The following is a 21033-nucleotide window of genomic DNA, read 5'->3' as shown; positions in this document are numbered from 1 at the left end:
ATATACCAGATCGAACTGCAAAATAGGGGTCAGAAGATGAACGAGTCATTGCAAGAGTTCGCAACTGAAATAGAACGCCTGGCTCATTTGCAAATGCAGATGCACCTGTGGATTACATTGAGAGGGTAAAAATTCAATGTTTCATATAATGGAATTCGTGGATTGTGGACACCAAAAACGCGCACATATGCAATGCCAAAAAAGAACGTTTGCTGAAACGGTTTCGCACGCCCTCACACAAGGAAACAGCTTCCGCTACTAAAGTTAAAACCAGCACCCAAAGTACAAAGTTGAAATGGAACAACCGGCGCTGATGGAAGAAATATTGAAGACTCTGAAGACAATTGCTGCACAGCGAGTAATATACAACAGGCAGATGTTTCAACTGTGGAAAAGCGGGTCACTTTGTTGCCCGTAATTGCAATATAAAGGTAAACCCATAAAACAAAACGGAATCAACTCAAAACACCAACAGAACACCGAAAGAGGATTCACCACAAAAATGCGGATGCATTATCGCGTCGCCCTTGTCCACTGGAACGTAAACATTGCTCCAAATCAGAGGGAAAAAAGCAGGTATAATCGACGTGCGATTACTGAATATAGAAACCTAAGGATGATTGGACTCCTCACCGCATCAGAATCAATCAGCTGGGAGGACCCTGAATCTTGCAAAGCTGATAATAGCCAAAGAAAATAGGGTACGACCACCAAATGAACAAATAAGTAGCGAGAGTCCAACGGCAAAAGCATATTGGCCCAATGGAACAGCATAAACCTCGTAATGGATACCTTCATCGTACTGTTGGGAAAGGCGAAGATGGCAGACAGTCTCGTCTGCTGATCATAGTACCGAAGTCCATGATCGCGAAAGTATTGAAAGAATATCACAATGGACCTAGTGGAGGGCACCTTGGGATTACAAAAACCTATAGAGAAGATTAAACAACGGTTCTACTGGATCGGTTGTCGAGATTCCATAGCAGAATGGATACGTTAATTGCGTAGAGTGCATGGCAGCTAAAGGTCCTCAAAAAAAGCCCAAAAGTCGCGGTAGGCTCCACAGATACAACGTGGGATCACCATTTGAACGAGTCGCAATGGAATGTTTGCAGGTTCCGTTCCCAACCAGTACGCGCCGGAAACAAATATCTACTGGTTGTTGTCATGGACTATTCAGTAAATGGCCAGAAGTATATGCCTTACCAAACCAGGAAGCGAAGACCGTAGCCGAAGCATTTGTAGAAAATTGATAACAAGTTCGGAGTGCCCGTCGAATTACACTCAGATCAAGGCAGAGGAATTTCGAATCTTCCATTTTTTCCAAGAAGTTCTGTACAGTTTATTGGGCATCCACAAGACACGGACACCAGCGTTACAAACACCCACAATCAGATGGGATGGTAGAGAGATTCAACCGAACGCTCGAAGAAACATCTGCGCAAAATCGTTGATAAAGACCAACGAATTGGGTACAAGGAGCGCATCCAGATGTTCCTGCTGGCGGTATCGGTTCAGCGAAGCACGAGACAACTGGTTACCCGCCAGCAAAGATTATTTTCGGATCTGATCTGCGACTCCCCTGCTGATCCTTACAGTTTGGACGAATCCTACAGCTGTAAGAAATGATGAGATTATGTGTTTCTGCCTTAAAGGAAGAAATGAATGAATTTGCATCTAATGGTAAGATCAAGCATACGCATCTGATGAGCAATAAGATGAAGGACCGGTTCGATCAAGCGGCAAATTCAAAAGGTTTTGAAGAAGGTGATCTGGTCCTGTTGTGACACAATCCACTTCGAAAGAAAGGCTGTCCCGAAACTGCAGACAGCCTGGGAAGGACCCTATATGGTGATGAACTACGACTTAATGACGTGGTATACCGCATACAAAGAAATGGAAAAGCCCGATGTAAAATGAAAAGTAGAACAATACATTTGGATAGGCTCGCCCCATTTTGGTTCAAGAGGATTTGTGCCTAATCGGACGATTAGGCTTTAGTGGGGGCAGTGTTACAAAAAGTAGTATTAAGTTTTATTTGTATTGCTAATATGCATCCCTAATTATGAACAATAGCTGTAGGTATATGGAATAGCATTTGTCTTGTTGTAGACATTCTGGCGCCACGGCTGTCTGCTTTGTCGAAACAATAGACATTCTGGCGCCGCACTGTCTGCTTTGTCTAGTAAACAATTACTGAGTATGGCGCCGCGCGACTGTCTGCTTGCGTTGGCGCCGTATAGCCGTATGTTCTGGTAATTTCCAGACGCACTAATTCTAGAAGGACACGTCGGGGCATCAGCGAGAAGTGCGTGGCTATCCGTGGGAATAAACCGTGGCAGCGCCAACGAATCAATCAGTGCTAAGAGTAAAAACTGCTATATGTAGACGAGTTTGTGAAATAAAGAGTTTGTTGAATTAAATTAAACAGTGTTGATTTTATTTGTCAATCACAGAGATACGAACCTAATGAAGTAAAACTAGCAAGAGTAAATTCGTAACAATATGTACGTTTTACAATAAGTAGCCCATACACGACACACAAGTACGTTCGATCGGTATGTGTGCGCATGCGGATTATTCCAGTATGGGCTTGTCCGCATACCGATCCATGTTCGCAAAAATGTTTGATTTTTTACGATCGGTGCGCGCACATGTGTGTCGTGTATGGCATTATGTGCGCATAAAATCTCATTTCTCTTGTGTCGCCGAACAGTGCTTTAGAGTCTTCAAAAAATCGATCTTTTTGAGGATTTTTTTGGGAGGGAAAGAAATATTTGGTTCAAGCATTTATAGTTATATATTTGAACATCTTTCACAAATTTTTTTGATACGAAATCTATGATATTCTGAATTTGGGAAGCAACACCCAACATTTAGTACGAATAAAAATTACTATGTAGTGGCTTTTTAAAGTATATTAGAAGAACTGAATTTTGACCTTTCAATACCCAAAAAAGGGACTTAAGCTTGTTAGCTCTCATTCATTAAATTTTTTTATTCATTTTCCATTGAAAATAATACTATGATGCTTCAAATTACAAAACGTTTCATCAAATACCTTTAAATATCACAAATTTACTTAATTTTCATTGTTTTACATTTTTTATAAGCGGTCTTGAACGATGCAACAAATCCCTCTATTTATATATTTTTTGGTAAGATTTTAATCAGGCCATCGCTCGTTTCCAATTGCTAAACGTCAAAACCTACTGAACTCGATTAGCTGTCAAAGTTCAGTAGGTTTTGACGTTTATCATCTCTTTATCTCTGGCGTCTGTTCTGATACTTTCATAGATGATTCACGTATCCGTGCTCTCTCAAATATTAAGAAATCCTAAGATTTCCTACAGAAGAGAAAATTGAAAACCTCATAATACTCTATAATAAAACTGGTTTTTATCAATTTAAAATACTTTTCAATTTCAACGTTGAAAGTATGCTTCTAACCTTACACTTTACTTCATTATTTACAATCTTTGCATTTTTTTGTCGTAATAAAAATAAGACCAAATGGACTAATAGATGTACATAGTCAGTGAATAGTTCTTATTTCCTGCTTTAGGTAAATTTACTACACTATTCGGGAATATACGCCATTTAGGTGTTATCAAGGACTACAATCCTATTTATGACCTATAGTAACATCTTCTTTCATTATTACATTTTGCCTCGTGTTCGATTTAGTTAGCCACACAAGTGAAAAAAGTTCCCTGACCGCTCACTTGGAATTGACCAAAAACGATTATTTTGCATATGGCTCAAGAAGCTCACGACTTCCGGTATTAGACCAAGTATCCTCTGGGTAGCCTAAGAACATCCCTTTGAATGCGAAACATCTTCTTCACAGGGTTGTGCGCTGGGTTTGGGAATCGCCACGTAAATAACGCTCCCAAAGAAAACTAAACATCAGCCTCGGACTAGAGACGCCGTTTTGATGACGAACACGGCAAACGCAGGAGCCGCTGCCCAGCTGGTTGATGTCCTCGTGAAAATAAATGCTGACATCACCGCCGTCCATGAAGTGCGATGGACGGGACAAAGACTGAAACATGTAGGTCCTTGTGTCATTTACTATAGTGCTGTTATAAAGGAACGGACGACACGTCTGCAGTGTTTAAGAAGTGCGTACGCCCTGAGGTCCTAACATCGACTCGGACCAATAATTGTTGCTGTTAAGATACGCACCCGCTTTTGTGTAGCAAAAAAGGCACGTCAACAAACACAAGGAAGGTTAGAAGTCGAGAAGCTGTAATCACAACAGACAGCCGAACGATTTTCCATTTCACTTGCCCTCTTGCTCTCTGAGAGCACTCGTCAACATGTGAGTATAAACAGCAACCGAAACAATTGGTTTTCGGAAAATTTAACATAACAGCTGGTACGATAAGATGTCCCGTGTTGCAGTGGAGAGAAAACAGACTGCCCTCCTCGCAACGTTACAATCCACCACAACACGTGCGCGATTGGATAGATACCGAAAGTTGAAGAGAGACGCATTTGCAGACAAATAAGAAAGAGACCGAAATGCCTGAGTATGAAAAGCATGACAAGCTGGCTGACAGGGCTAATGCTCGAAAATTCTACGAAAAAATACGGGGGCTAACAGAAGGTTTCAAGACCGGAGCATACTCTTGTAGAACCCCCAAAAGTCACCTAGTGACCGAAGAGCATACTAAAATTATGGAAGGAACACCTTTCCAGTCTTCTGAATGGCAGTGAAAGAACAATGCTAGGAGAAGGCGAAACCGATCACTACGCATCTACTAACAGGTTTAAGCGTTTCAAAATGCAATGTAACAATATACTTTGATCGTATGCATTGCAATTGACGTTTTCGAAGTCAGCCAATATGATGATTAGCGGACTTAGAGGAATTATTCGACCGTAACTAGACTTCAATTGTCAGATTTCTTCTGCAAAATATTATTTTCGCTCTAAACGAATTATAGTTCATAATGTGTCGTCCAATTACTGAGTAAAGATTAAAGGTTATCCAATAATTGAGTGATACTACTGAATTGTTCAGTTGACAAAATAATGTGTCAGTTTGGGCAACTGGTATAAAACGGATGTGAAACGAGTACAATAAATTTCTTCGGCCTTCGGCGAAACGGAGCAAATGTGATGTCAACAAAGATGTCCGCTACCATCTGACTGTGGAGGAAACGGCATGATCAAAATTTAGAACGTCAAAATTTTAAGATGAAGATTATTATATATATAAATAGATAGTTTGCTAGTGTTATCCGAATCGGATTCAGACTAATATAATCCAATTTAAGATTTCAATTCAAAAGTTTGAGTTTTCATTTTTGTTTAAATGAGTTAAGTATCCACCCCCTCTACCTGCTGAAACTGGCGCATCCTGATGCTACAGCGGAATTCACCACAGGATGCCACTACACAATAACATCAATATAACACACCACACTCGCACCAACCCAACCAACAAAAGCAAAAGCGACAGAGAAGCGGACACTTTTCGATCTACACTTTCGCCCTACACTCATCGCAAATCAGCATTCGTTTTCTACTATTCGTTCTATACAAGCCGCCCATCGCCCAACGCTTCATACTTTCCACTCACTGCGCCCACTTTGGCTTCGATCGTCATCGTTCCACTTGCGCCGACAACACATCCTATTTCTATTCGGCGCGATATATTATTAAGCAAAACATTGTACCCCAAACAAAAGATAATTTTAAATAAATTATACTTTTCAAATACTCAACTACTTTTTCCTTATAAATTGGGTCGTTATTTGTTCAATTTTGAAAAAATGAAATTTCAAAAAGACAATTTTAAGTATTTATCAAATAAATAATTTTCTGTTTGATTACAGTAATTTTCAAAATTTGGCATAAAAGTGGTGAGTGGCTTCCTATAGATTGGGCTGCAGTGTATTCAAATGTGAGAATAGTACATATATTTTCTTAACAAAACTATAAACTGGGTGTTAATTGACACGAACAAGACAAGTTCAATATTGTGGTTGTGCTCCTTTTAGTAGTTCGATGCTTTTGATACGTCAACGTCAAAATAAGAGTGAATTACTTTAGCAGAAATCACATACACCTTCTGCTACCATCTTAACGTTATAGTAACTCATAGTCAGTCACGGCTGCCTTATCGTAAACTAATCTTGGCGACGAAAACCAATTAAAATGCATAACTCTTACGCACTGACATGACGACAATTTCATAGACAACAGCGTCGTAGTCCACACGCTTATGGAACGGTTATTTACACAAAGATGTCGAACACGTTAAATTGTTCTGTACGTTGCACACTTCTGACGGCACGTAGGTACTACATAACTCATATAACTCAAGGCTGCTACTCCATGCCGATAACGTACGGGATTCTTTGGTTAATTATTAATGTTCGTAAAAAAAGGCGCTTTTTAGAGAACTAATATTATGTTTCTTATTTTTTTATTATTCTTTATTTTCTTATTTCAAAATACATTCTTGAGGGAAGAGAGCATCAGAGATGAACATTAACCAACATTGAATTAATTCGTATTTAGTTTATTTCAACATTGTATGTTAGGTTACCCGACTGATCCGGTCGCATGGCTGTGTCCACTAGTTCTTTCAAGAAGTCCTAAATAAGGATGAAACGGCTATGATAAGTCCTTCTTTACTGATAAGAATTGTGAGAATAACACAATTTTTTTCTTGGCTAATATCACTTACAACCAATTTGCCAGGTTCGCAGAAGGTACGCATATTTGATGAGATGTTTTTACATCTATTTAGGGATACATAGGTATAGTGTAGAAAAAATTGCCTATGTTGTCCATCTTGCTTTATTCTTTAAAACGTTTGCAATTTTCGCATCAGCGTCTGACCACTGCCTGCCGCAGTAACGCCATCACTGGGCACATTAAGCTGCCATGTTCACATTTGTCTGCATTCTTACCAATTATATTTTACAAAGTTTTTATTTTAAGTGATACTGTGGACCAAACTGCTATTGTTCCTTCCTTTTTTACTGATAAGAATTCTCATTGGTTTAACTTTACTCGGTCAAATTGTCAATCTAGTCAGAGTTATGTAATAAGACCGAGGAAATACCATGCCTGTAGTAATGCCTAGAATCTTGAGGATATATGTATATTGACTGAACGAAGATGACCTACAGAGACTTGTTGGTGTGGTTATCTGCACTGGAGCTTAATACAAATACCATATTCCCGTAAAAATGACGCCAAAAATAAAAAAAATCAGGAGAAAGTATAATTTAATTTTCTTTCACGAAAGCGTAGCAATAGCACTGGAATGTGGCAGTACTGATATGGAGATGGATTGAGGCCGTACTGAGGTACTAAGATAATTGAAACCTCTGTAGGGGATTCTAAGATTCGTCTCGGCACAACAGGAGGTTGCCCACAGGGTGGAGTGCTATTTCTTCTATCATGCAGTTTATTTGTGGATGACCTCTTCGCATTGCTAATTGACAATTAAATCCGCCGTCAAAGACACCCGGATGACATTGTTATATTAGCTAGGGGCAAATTCGAACACACTCCCTGTGATATTTTCCAAAGGGGACTCGGTCTAGCAATGAAATTATATGCAATGGAGTTGTATTAAACATAAACCCTTCGAAAACGGCTGTCGTCCCGTTCATTAGGCGAAGACCAGGTCTCAGGAACATATCCTTTGGACGGAGAGATTTAAAGATGACTGGATTCCATTCTTCTATGTGAATCAGACTATAGTCAATACATTTATTATCAATCTATCTATATATCTAAGGTATTCGTAATGAAAAATCTTTTGGATTTATGACAAAAAGTATTTTGAAACGATAAAATTTATTGAATACTTTTAATTCCAAAAAAATAAATGCGTATGGGTTTGGTCCAGGGCATGAGTGAAGCTTTTTCCAGATGATTGTACTTTAAAAATAATTTATTAATAATGTTACTAATCGAAGCAAGCTGAAATTAAGTTTTTCGCCTTTTGGCTTCTGTATATCTGCCATTAATTCCAATTAAGGAAGTTATAAGAAATCAGGTTAATTAATTCATAAGGATGGGGTTGTTTCGACTACATCTTATAATTGTAGTTCATTCCAGACTTTGAAGTCGAGTAGAGATTCGAAGGATCACAGAATCAACAGGCGTCTTTATATGGCCTGGCACAAGTAGATATTTTAAATTACTGCTTCAATACGTATGGCTGAAGTTAAGTAGAAAGCAATTACGATTAACATATTAAATAGGAATATTAAATCATTAACCAAAACAAACTAAAGCAGTGGGGACAAGAAATGTTCTGGTAATCAAAAGAAAGCATAACCGATATCTAAGTAGCCATTAATATGCTTTCACCTACGTCGATGAAAGCTATTAGGGTGAGTTTTTGTTAGCAAAACTCTGGCCTTCTTCCTTCCGGACTTGTAAATCCCGATTCCTCTTTTGTATAACGCCCTTTCGTTAATTTCCACACTTCTCTGACTTTGTTAAAGAATCTTCTATTTCATGCCCTGATTTTCGAGAGTTCCAGTGTTCGCCGAAAGTAAATTAAAAATCATAAATACGTATGATGTAACATTTTCAGAAATAACTTACCATTTGAAATAAATAGTACTTAAAATATGTCAGTTTCCGCATAATACTGCCATGTATATCGTTACACATACATATGCTTCTTGTTATAGTGGATAACAGTGCCAGAGTGGAGCAGAAGAGGGCTCGTCTCACGCCCTATGTCTTATCATATAGTAATGTTTTGTTCAACATAATTTAAATATAGCATTGTTCTGTGTAATGCTTCAGGAATATTTGAAAGCTATTATGCACTCGTCTCAATTTATGATTAATTTTTTTCTTCTTCAGTAACAACGTTGATTATCCCCATACATACCTATGTAAACAAAAAATTACTGTACCCTGCCAGTAGCTGTGTGATACTATCATTATTTATTTATTTTTTTTTTAAGTAAAAAAAATAATGAAATGATTCTTACATGAATATGATTTGTATTATCATTTTTTTATGTATAACTCTATCTCTAGGTAGAAGGGCCAATTGGATTTTGCCAGTGAATATCTCTCATGCATTGAGTAGTGCCGTAAGAGTCAGAATGCCTTCTATCGCAGCCATATGACACGTAAACAATATAGTTCAGGTGGCATGACTCAATCAACAAAAAATGCATAGAATCGTGAAAATATTTAAATTTTTTTTAACAAAATTAAAAAATCAACAAGCGTCGACCTTAAACGTTAGATTCCAATTCGGATACACATATATATATTTTTTCAAAACTCATTTATTCAAGATACAAATTCAGAATAAATTAAATATAATAACAAGACTCGTATTTTTTTCTTCTTTGAAATTACAATATAAACTTATATAATAATGGTGAAAATATTTACATATTTAATCATGAAATAGCACAACTATTTCGATTATGATTCAATGGATATTTACATTGATATTTAAATCTGGTGCCATGATTGATGTTGTGAATACTCTGAGATGTTGTTAGAGCATATGATTTTAGTGTAGACTTCACTGATGTTGGTAAACTTAAAGAATCAATCGCGTATACAGTTGTACATCTAACAATTGTCCGGCAGCATAGCTCTTGCAAAGACAAAACTACAAATATAAAATTTTTAAAATACATAAATTAAGCTCGTAAAGATACAGTTTCAATTTATAAAAAAAAATCGTTAACTTCGGCTGCACCGAATATATGGGAGTGTAGGAATCCTCATCTTACGGAACTGAATGGCATTGACTGCTTACCTAAGATCAATATGATTATCCCGCGTAGGCCGATTCATCTTGACGATTTCGCTTTGGCCTTGTCAATTAAAAGATGAAACGGAACCTGTCGACTAAAATAGCTCGCGCATTTTATGTGGGTTGAAGGATGCACGACAATCGAATTGAAATAGGATTGGACAAGGACCTGACCACTCAGATGGAGATGTTACAAGACTTTAAATGCTCCACACAATACATCCGCTTATCATAGTTTGTCAGTTGTTGAATCTCCGAATAGAGATCCCTTGCGCAAAGATCACAAAAACTGCTGATTCGGCTGGGAATCTGCAGCCGCAATAAAGCGATCAGTAACAAAAACGATTACCTTGCGGAATTGAGGTCGCCAACGATTATAACCGAAAGGATCGATAGTGCGATAAAGGTTCCCTCAGTTCCTGAGCTAGATTTGTGTGGTTTTAAAGACTATGCGACATTCTGCACAATGAACGAGAAAGCCTAATATTACCATCATATATGAGGTTAATGGAGAAAAAAAATTCTACCAGAAAATTCGGTAAATTCTACTAAAAACTAGAAAGGCGACTATTATTCTGAGCTTTATGAACTCTATATTTTCATCAACAAGTTTCGCTAATTGTTACATCACTGGGTCAAATTGTTACCAACTGGAATAAAGTAAAAGATTATATGTCGACTTGGTTAGTTTTTATTTTTTCACAATACTATATTTATACTTTCTATTGACTGGTATACTTTATTATTTATCTATGATTGTTCTAATTATAAGTTAATTCAAACAAACTTGTTTTTTGTAAAACAATTTTTGTACAGAAAAAAATTAATAAGAAACATGTAAGGAAGTGCTAAATTCGGGTGTAACCGAACATATATTACTCTTGCAACTTGCAGGAATTAAAGCAAGGGAAATACCTTAGGATGTAAAAGCTCAACCTGAGGTTCGAAATCCAAGCAATTAAATATATACATAACTAGTTTAATCCCGTTATATTAATTGCTTCTTGATATGTGTATTGAAAACTATACGAGAAGTAGTCGTGTTTGTTGTCCGATTTCGCTCATTTTCACAGAGTGACATAGGAATATGAAACGAATGCCACGAAATCGGTAAGTAGGATCCCGAGATATGAGATTCCAACAATGTTTCACACCGGCTCCCATAAAACTGTCTCATACCATCCCGGGTGACGTTTCTGACACATTTAGTTATAAATTAATCGCGCTTTTAGTAGTATTTAACAGTACCGTGAACAGGGTTTTCATCCGATTTCATCCAATTTCTCACTGTTGGTAGAAACTCCTATAATATTAGTGCTGGACGACTTTGGATGTTGTAGCTTAAGTGGTTTAGGAGATATACATATACATTAAACTTATTAGAGGGCCACGCCCACTTTTAATTTTTGCCCGCAGGTGCCCATTGCTACAGCGATCCTTTGTACCATACAGCTTTATATCTTAATTTAGCGCTAAGTTATGGCACTTTCTATGTTTTCTGTTAATAATATGTGGGCGTGGCAGTGGTCCGATTACGCCCATCCCACAGACAGACAGTCAACCGGATTTCAACTTCTCCTGTCACCCTGATCATTTATATATATAAACCCTATATCTATCTCGATTAGTTTTAGGTGATACCTACAATCGTTAGGTGAACAAAACTATAATAAAAATAATAAACTTTCATTTACCTTTATTATTACGCCAGATCCGTTCCATGCCATTTCTGTGCAGCGCCATTCGAGCGAGTTCACAAAAAGACTCTCTGATATTAAAATCACAAAGTGGGGATATTTCAAAGCATGACATATTATTACGAGAAGCATAAAGCTCTGCGTGTTTAGCTAATACTTGTCTTTTAAAAGCAAGGTGTAGTCTATTCCCAACTAATACTTTTGGAATACCAGGAGCATGCTGAAACAATAAAAATTACATTTAGTTTATTTGTTTGTTTGTTGATTATTTTATATCAATCAAATTAATAAATAAAAAAATAATTATATCAAACCCGATGAAAAGTTATTTCCAAGATAAATTCTGAAATTATATTAAAAGTTTTTATAATAGCTATGCTTGTCAGTAGCCGAGACATCCTGGTCAATAAACATCACCTAAACACCCTCTTCCATTTCCCACTTTCAATGAGTAATAAGAAATTGTACACCAACCTGTGGCGTTTCTTGAATTAAACGAGTGTGATCACCCAAATCGGGTCTGAAGGTCGCGCTGTTATTGTAGCCTATTTTTCAGTCCTATGCTACCGAGATATTGCCCTTTAGTCTGTTAAAAATCAGACACCGTGTTGCTTACGAATTTCAAGAACTGTGAGATTCTGCACATCGCTAAATCCATACTTAACACATCATTGTATTTATATGTATATGTATCTATAATATCGGGATATAGTTGCCGTTTGCAAGCATATGCCAAAATATATACAAGTAACAAGGTCGGTCTCGAAAATAACCGATTTTTTATATCTAAACACTATACAGCGTTATCTATAGAGAACTTGCAGAATTAAAAAGATACATTCATAATCTTTCAAACGCCTAATTACATGGAAACGTATGAAAGCTGTTAAAGTTACAGCCATTTTAATAACAGAAACAGTGTATGCAAAATTTTGTATTAAAAACATAAAAATTCGCTGAGACTTACGAATTAATGAAAAAGTTTATGGAGATGATTGTATAAGTCATACTCAAGTGTATACGTGGTTTACACGATTTAAAAATGGTCGTGACAATTTAAAAGACGACCAAAGGGCAGGTCGTCCATAAGCTAATTGCCGTGCTGACGTGGTGCAAAAAGTGCCTGAAATTATTGGTATTAATGCAAATTTTACTATGAGAATATTGGCTGAGGAATTAAATGCGAGAAAAAGCACTATTTGGAAATTCTAACTAACGATTTGGGTAAAAGAAAGGTCAGTGAGTCTTTTGTTTCACATAGTCCAAAAAGTTTGGTTATTTTGAGGACAAACCTTGACTGAATATAAAATACTTACCCCAGGCAACTGTGTTAGCATTCGTTATTATTTATATGAAAATATCAGGAAACTGATGTTGAGCAGTTGCCAACACTATTTGTTTTTTGCAGTTTATGTAAAATAGATATTTTTTTGTTTACTTTATTTTTAAATTATTTGCGAATGTTCTTAGCACAATACTTTAACAAAATTCGTTGCTCTGCAGCACTTTTTAAAGACAACATTCTTTTTTTACATTGTCCCTTGAGACATGAAGATTGACATGATTCAACTAAAATTTAAGTAAAACTCATCGAAATCCTAATTACTGCCTACACCTATTTCCCAAGACTGCCGGTTCTACGATACTGGAATTACCTGGATTTTCTCCGCCCAAGGGCTCTTATTTCGACGATTTAAGGCTGTTCGGATCGGTAATTAATATTTTCACACTGTCATTATTAGAGCAAAACTAGCAGGATTGCTCCATATCTCCTGACCCGTGCTGGCATTGGGTCAAACTGTTCAGACGAATCCGATCCCTGTACGAGGGCCACAAGGCAACTTCTGGTTCCTTGCACCGCATGTTCCGTGTGTCAGACCGTAATACGTCGGAACATTACCTCATTCATATACGATTCTGTTGTTGTAGCGGCACAATTCTGACGAATTGATAGTTTTTGGCCGGATAAAAACCCCTCCGTTCCAGTTACGTAAACCCGCTTGTCGTGGGAACGGACGTATGCAATTCTTGCTCTGGCTGGTATCACGATAGTGAAGTGTGTCATACATTGCCCTTGCTGCAGAAATCTACCCCACAAAAACCACCCACGACGTCCTCAAATCACACCCAAGTGTGAGAGGGCCCCTTAGGGTAATATAGCTGCAATAAAAACCACCTGTACACAACTCCCTCACCCCCAGGACTACAACAAATTTGCCGTCTCAAACCCTACTTCTACAACTGAACTGCAACGGGCTTTCAAGCAAGATCGAAGAGATAGTGTAGTTTATGAGCCGGGAGGGCATATAGATAGCTGCGATCTAAGAAATCAAGCTTAACAGTCACTCAGATGTTTTGAGAAGTGCAGGTTTTAAGGCTTTCAGTAAATATCGCGAGACAGATAATGGTGGTGGCATAGCCTTAATATTGCTTGACACGAGTACACGGATACTACCCTAGGATGCCAGTGCATAGACATGCAATCAGGCGATGTCGAGCTCAAAAAATGTAATGTATACATGCTTTGGAATACTGTCAAATTCCTGTCCAATCCGCGGAGACACTACAATAACCATTCGCTGGTCAAGGCGAAAAGATGAGTTACTCGACGGCTGCGCATAATGCCAAAAGACTGCGCACCACTTGTTTTCATTGACGGGGAGGTTCAGAGCATAATCAACAAATTAAAGGCAATTCATCGGCTCAGACGGTATAAATATACTGAAGTTAAAACACTTGAAATATGTTCAAAAGGTGATGGAGTCAGGATTCGATACGACAGTCTGCACTGCATCACTCCGAACGGCCGCCTCTATATAGTCGCCGGTCACAGATAGGTAAGGTACAAACCTGCCAAAATACCACACTCCAGACAATAACAGGGGTCCGTTTACTGCTGGTAAAAGAGCAAAACTCCGAACGGCCGCCTCTATATAGTCGCCGGTCAAAGATAGGTAAGGTACAAACCTGCCAAAATACCACACTCCAGACAATAACAGGGGTCCGTTTACTGCTGGTAAAAGAGCATAACTCTCTTCTCTCCAAGCAATTATGGCTCAGATGTTTTCGTAAAAACCATCCCTCCAATCACGTACCTGAAGAAGAGCCGCCTTCTAGGAACATCAGGAGAACATCCCTCCAACACGTCGACGACATACAACTCCTACTTATCCAGAATAGATGTGCCCCAATTATGTTCTGCATACAATGAGTCGTCGCACGTCACGTCTTTGCATGCCGCATAAAATATATAAAATTTCTCTTAAATAAAATAAATAAACAGAAAAATTTAATAGCGACACGAAAGCCATCCTCATAAGTTGCCCCAACTGTTGAACGAATTGCGGCTTTTGTTTTTGTAGGTACTTTCAATCAGTTTTGGCGTTAACAGTTTCAAAAAAAATATAATTAACGAGTTGTTTTCCATTTCTATTACGATACTTTTATTGTGTTTTGAAAGCAATGGATTCAATAGAAAAGAAAGTTCCTAAGGTGAAATCTCCAGAAGACAACCGCCGAAAATGTAAACTGTTTAAGCTCTCAGACAGTGGCGTAGCTAGGGCTATCAATTTCCTCAAAAACCTCATGAAACTTGTAGCTAGGTAGATAAAAGGGGGTGGCAGAAGATCCTTGGCCCCGGGCGCCCGAAGTTGTAGCTACGCCACTGCTCTCAGATGAGGAGATAACAGTATATTTAATATCGGCGTAGGATCAATTAGATGGTAATAGCTTTGATAGCGATGTTGATGTTTCTAATACCCGAGACAGACATGTAGTAACACGACCATATATGGTACAAATACCACATGTGTGTCACCAAATACTAGCAAAATACCATATGAGCAATGTAGTATTTTGCTGGTAACAATACTATGATGTTTCATTGTGGTATTTGTATAAACACAGCTAAAAAAACAGGTAACAAACTTTGCTAAAAGCTTTTACACAAAAGCTCTTCGAAATATTCTGTCAAAATGACTTAAAAAATTGATTATTGAAATGGAAAACAAAACATTTTTCACAATTTTTTTTTCGGACTGTAAGGACTTTAGAGAAACTTTAACCAAATCGCTTTTTTGCGATGAAAATAGATTAACTTTAGAGTATTTTAAATAATTGAACTTATTTTCTCCATAACATACATTATATTTTTTGTTTACATTTTTTTTTTTTGAAATATTTAATGCCTATGAAACGAAGCTAGTATTTGAGTTTACTACATTGCCAATACAAGTAAAATAGTTATGGATTTGTCTTTTAATGACAGTCCTTGTCCTACGGTTATGTAATTTTATGCTATGTTGTAGTAACTTATATGTTATATTTTAAAAGAACAAGCTCCTTCCATATCGACCGCAGCAACTTTTCAAAGAACTAGGATCCTCGTCATTGCAACTATATGTTACTAAGGTTGCATTTCGAGAAAATTTACCTTGCAATTGAAATATTTATGCCCGGTTTCACAATCCATACTTAATTTGTGCTCAAGATAAAACAGGAAAATAGTGTTTTACAATTCATACTTAAGTACTGAACATGGGAGACTTAAGCAGCTGCTACTTTACAGCTGATTTTTGTTTTGAATGTTCAAAAAGAATAATAAGAAATAAAAAATAATTTTTTGTGAAAAAATATGGAATCGGATTGGAATTTCCACCAGTTCCAATAGGTGCTCCGCCTCGCTGGTGGTGAAATGCGGGGTTCTTTTGTTGTTTTCATCCATTTTCGATTTCGATATAACTTTCTTCACAAATTTATGTATTGTCTGTTATAATTTAAATATTTCAAACATATTTTTAAGGATGAAATTTGTAAAACATATGTTGCCATATATCAATAAAAATTTATAGAAATTGAAATGACTCTTCAGCGTGCAACAATGCTTAGCTAAGATTTTATTTCGGCACAACTTAAGAATTGACTGTGGAACGGGCATTAATCTTATTGTTTCGAAAACAAACCTCGATTCAATTATATAAGGTTATGTCGATAGCCCAAAAACAACATTTTGTCAACATTAATTGTATATATAATTTTTCAGCCGTTTTCTTTTGTATTGTTTCGTTTTTATTATTCAAAAATACATTTTTCAAAGATTTCATTCAATATACGAATATATTCAGCCTTATCGTAAACTTCGCGTGATTGCCATTCCCCATGGAAAAAAACTCACAAATTTGAGTTTATTGTGAACTTCACATGAGAAAAATTTTCCATATTCGAAAATGTTCCCTAATTACAAACGATTTTTTTTCACGCGAGTCCATGAAATTTATTCACAAAATTGGTATTTGGAAAGAACTTTCAATAAAATGTTAGCATATCTTATTAACTATTTATTTGATTTAACAATTTTTTTATATGATCTAAGGCTTATTAACAAAACACATTTGACGTTTTTGGTCAACAGTAAGACCGAAAGTCCCGATAAAAGAAAGAGTATTAAAAAAGGAAACAACGAGAAGTGTACGTATTTTGAATGAAATCAGAATAAAGTTTACATACACCTAGTTCTATTAAATAGGGACACGTTTATTTGTTATGAAATTAATAAATTTTTAGTTTTTTTTTCTATCCATTTCAAAAGATGTATATTTAAAATTAAACATAGCATATCAAAATATTTTTTTTTATTTACACAAATAAAAAAATAATGCTAAAGCTTAAAATGCGCCCAATTCATATCAAAAAAGTTTACGTACAACCAATGATTATTTATATAAATCAAAAGTAATTACAATAGTTTTAGCGGTTTTGTGGCCTACATTTTTTTGCAATTATTGTCCCTAGACGTCGACACATCCTTCCCACTCGATTTCTAGTATTATATTTTGATTCACTAAGTCAGTCATAACTTTGAAGTTGTAGATAATTTCGTCTTTTTAGGAACCAGCATTAACACCACCAACAATGTCAGCCTGGAAATCCAACGCAGGATTACTCTTGCCAACAGGTGCTACTTCGGACTGAGTAGGCAATTAAAAAGTAAAGTCCTCTCTCGACGAACAAAAGCCAAACTCTATAAGTCGCTCATAATTCCCGTCCTGCTATATGGTGCAGAGGCTTGGACGATGTCAACAACGGATGAGTCGTCGTTGCGAGTTTTCGAGAGAAAAGTTCTGCGAAAGGATTATGGTCCTTTGCGCATTGGTCACGGCGAGTATCGCATTCGATGGAACGATGAGCTGTACGAGATATACGACGATATTGACATAGTTCAGCGAATTAAAAGACAGCGGCTACGCTGGCTAGGTCATGTTGTCCGGATGGACGAAAACACTCCAGCTCTGAAAGTATTCGACGCAGTATCCGCCGGGGAAAGCAGAGGAAGAGGAAGACCTTCGCTCCGTTGGAAGGACCAAGTGGAGAAGGACCTGGCTCCAATTGGCGCCACGTAGCGAAAAGAAGAAACGACTGGCGCGCGGTTGTTAACTCGGCTATAATCGCGTAAGCGGTGTCTACGCCAGTAAAGAAGAAGAAGTCGCACTCTATAAAAACTTGTCCAACATGGGAGTGGCTTCTTGTGCAACCAGCCGGTTAGATTGCACAGCAATTTCTACAAACAAGCTCAAGGCTATTTGATCCAATTATTTGAATAGAGATCACAACTCCTTAAAAGCGCCTAGCAAGTTTCTAGAACCCATCAGAATGGTGGGCCTTTGGGAGTATATGTGATAAAGGAGAGGGCACAATACACCTTAGGTCGCCGTACAAACCTAAATCAGTTTCTATTTCTTTTTTCCACCTACTTCCAAAAACCAGTTCTGTCATCCTGCTGAAGATATCAAACTTGACAATATTCCTAGCTTAGATATAGAATAGAAATAGAATAAAATTTGAGGTTCTGCACCGCGACCTAGGGTCTATTGTGCCCTCCCCTATATCACATGACCTCCCAGAGCCCCAGCAGCCTGAACAGCTCCAGTAGTTTGCCGGGCGCCAGTGAGGTGATGTGATCCCTGCTGATATATACGGAATCCAGGGCCTTGAGCCTTTTTCCACAGATTGCTGTGCAATCTAGGATTAGGTGTGCTGGTGTTTCCAGCTCCAAGTTGTTCGATAAAGCAGAAAAAAACGATCCAAATATTGTAAAAATTCGGATATCCAAATGTAATTGCACGAATTGCAATGTAAATTGGTTTTTGACACCTAAAAAGCCAATATAGTATCTTTTCTCAACTAAATTCATATAATTGAACTATTTTATTTTTATATGTGCATGTTATTTTTGTGCTTTTAAATTATTTTCTGCAACCATTGACAAAAAATAAAACAATACTTTTACATAATATACAAATTTACATTGGTAAAATGTTTTTACACATACCGCATATTATTTTTTCATACATAACAGACAAATACTTATATTTGTAATAGATAACGCTTTTGGAAGAATAGTTCATCCATTCTATTTCAATAAAATATTTGCAAATTTTTTTTAAAATATTCAAATTATCAAAACAGACACAACCGATTTTGTATTGTGAGTTTTGCTGTCACACATCACAAATTTGTGAGCATTTGGGCTTTTGAAATCACGTCAGCACACAGTAAACCTCACAATTAATAAAAAATCTCATAATAGTGACGGTGGTGATTTTTGTGAAGGCATGATAATAAGTCTGTTACTTAGAATTGTTGAACAAGCAAAAATCAATATATCAATATGCGGTTAATTTTAAAACTTTACTTAAGAAAAACTGTTAGAGAATTATACGAATTAGGTTTAAAAAATCATGTTTCGTCCTCAACATTTTGTATACGTGTTATAACATAGAGGCGTTCATGAAACCTCGTTTAGAACACAAGTTAGTTAGTTAGCGACATAGATTCATATAAAATAGAGTGCAATATAGTTTACCTCTTCCACTTCCTTAAGCCATCTGTCGATTCCATCGAAGCTCCATTTATTGGTAATGTCGTAAACTAAGATAATTCCTTGTGCCCCTCTTGAATATGACCTTATAATGGTGCAAAATCGGCCTTGTCCAGATGTATCCCAAATTTGCAGCTTGACACGTTTCCCTTCCAGAAGAATAGTCGTGGTTTTATAAGCTATGAAGTTAGAAATAATTTAATTATTTTCTTTATCATTTAACTTGGCTGGAATTTAGAATAACATCCCCCTATTTTGGGGTTAATATAGGTATGTACGGATAGAGGTGGTCCTCCAGATCAAATATATATATATATATATTTGTATATACATATATATATGTAGTTGCCGCTGACTTATGGTTTTTGAGGTATTTGCATTTAAAGTTCAACTATTTAAAGTGCGTGTTCCTTTGATCTATATGAATTTTACAAACATATTTTTACCTCTATACTATACTATCTACTAAAATTTCACTAATTCGGTTACACTTTTCTTTTGCATTAAATATAGCAAAAATAACTTTAATTCCACATTTAAGTTTCTTTCAAATCCATTTATTCATAGAATAAAATTGTTGCAAGCAAAAATAAATGTTACTATATTTTGTACATACATAAATATAAATATACATATGTATGTATAATGAGATGGATCTGGAGGGTGTATAACGTAATGCCTTTGGCCTACGGCCAAAAGCACAGTCAGGATCATAACCCTTAGTCAGAACAATTCTCTTTATGTGCTTCCTGAGCAATATGGGTAGACAAGATAAACTATTTTTCACATGTCGATATTTAATTTGATTTAGCTGCATATTTAAATTTTGTCAGTACTTTGATGTGTCGGCATTTTGAACTTCGGTATTTTAAGTGTATCCCGGATCTGGAGGACCTCTTCTCACAGTGCATACTCATTTAAACTTCGATGTTATTCTAAAATTTACCCTTTAACATTATTACCGTTTCCGCTACAAAATGGACTTTCTGATGATGCATCTTCAAGGCAGGATAATATCTCATGTTTACCAACATCGCTATCTCCCACTAAAAGCACCTTTAATAAGTAGTCGTAGTCTTTTGTCATCTATATTATAAAAACAATATAATAAATATTTTATTTTTCGTCCAAAATATTTTGTACATTATTTAGAACATAATATTTTTCTAATACATATATTTAATTTATTAAAAAAACAGGTTCAGAATTAATTAAATGAGTTATTTATTAATATACGTAGTCATCCGTTTTATATTTTGCAGGCTAAAGAACTCTAGTAAAAAACTAAGGTATTATAAAAATGATCAACTGATATAAAATTAAAAAATTGTACAAATATGTAACATAAACGATATCAACACATTTCAGATTTCTCAAACATTATCCCAATGTCTTCAAAAAACATTAATTAATTATATAGACAGAGAGCGTAACATACGATATTTTCAGATAACATACATTGGATATTGTCATAATATAACATGGTCCTTTAAAAAAACGAATAATTAGCAAGTTAAGTGTATTTTATCAAGCCACCACATAATTCCAGCGGTGCAACAATAAACAACATAATAAAACTTTACTCTAAACATACGTCAACATAAATTATACTAGGGATGAAGGTTTATTTTTCAGAAAAGCAAAATCAATTGCCATTTTAGTCGATAACTTTTTGACTAGGATAACTA

General features: G+C 36.4%; 2 protein-coding genes across 2 annotated transcripts in view; one reads left to right on the top strand and one right to left on the bottom strand.

The window, feature by feature from the left end:
• The window catches only part of LOC125778148 (uncharacterized), a 334571-nt gene that overhangs the window by 228673 nt on the left and 84865 nt on the right, over positions 1–21033 (top strand). The gene's annotated exons all lie outside the window — the stretch shown is intronic.
• Positions 9274–20955, bottom strand: Rab40 (ras-related protein Rab-40C; the record flags this gene model as incomplete). The annotated part of the gene is given in 5 exon segments (NM_001304972.1): positions 9274–9625; positions 11467–11689; positions 19331–19524; positions 20308–20431; positions 20804–20955. Coding segments are annotated over 5 exon segments (774 nt in total). The 3' UTR covers positions 9274–9407.

Source organism: Bactrocera dorsalis, chromosome 4 (assembly GCF_023373825.1).
Source record: "Bactrocera dorsalis isolate Fly_Bdor chromosome 4, ASM2337382v1, whole genome shotgun sequence".
In the NCBI taxonomy this organism is placed as follows: Eukaryota; Metazoa; Arthropoda; class Insecta; order Diptera; family Tephritidae; genus Bactrocera; species Bactrocera dorsalis.
Note: the sequence above shows the minus strand (reverse complement) of the source record. Positions and strands in the feature narration are given on the sequence as shown.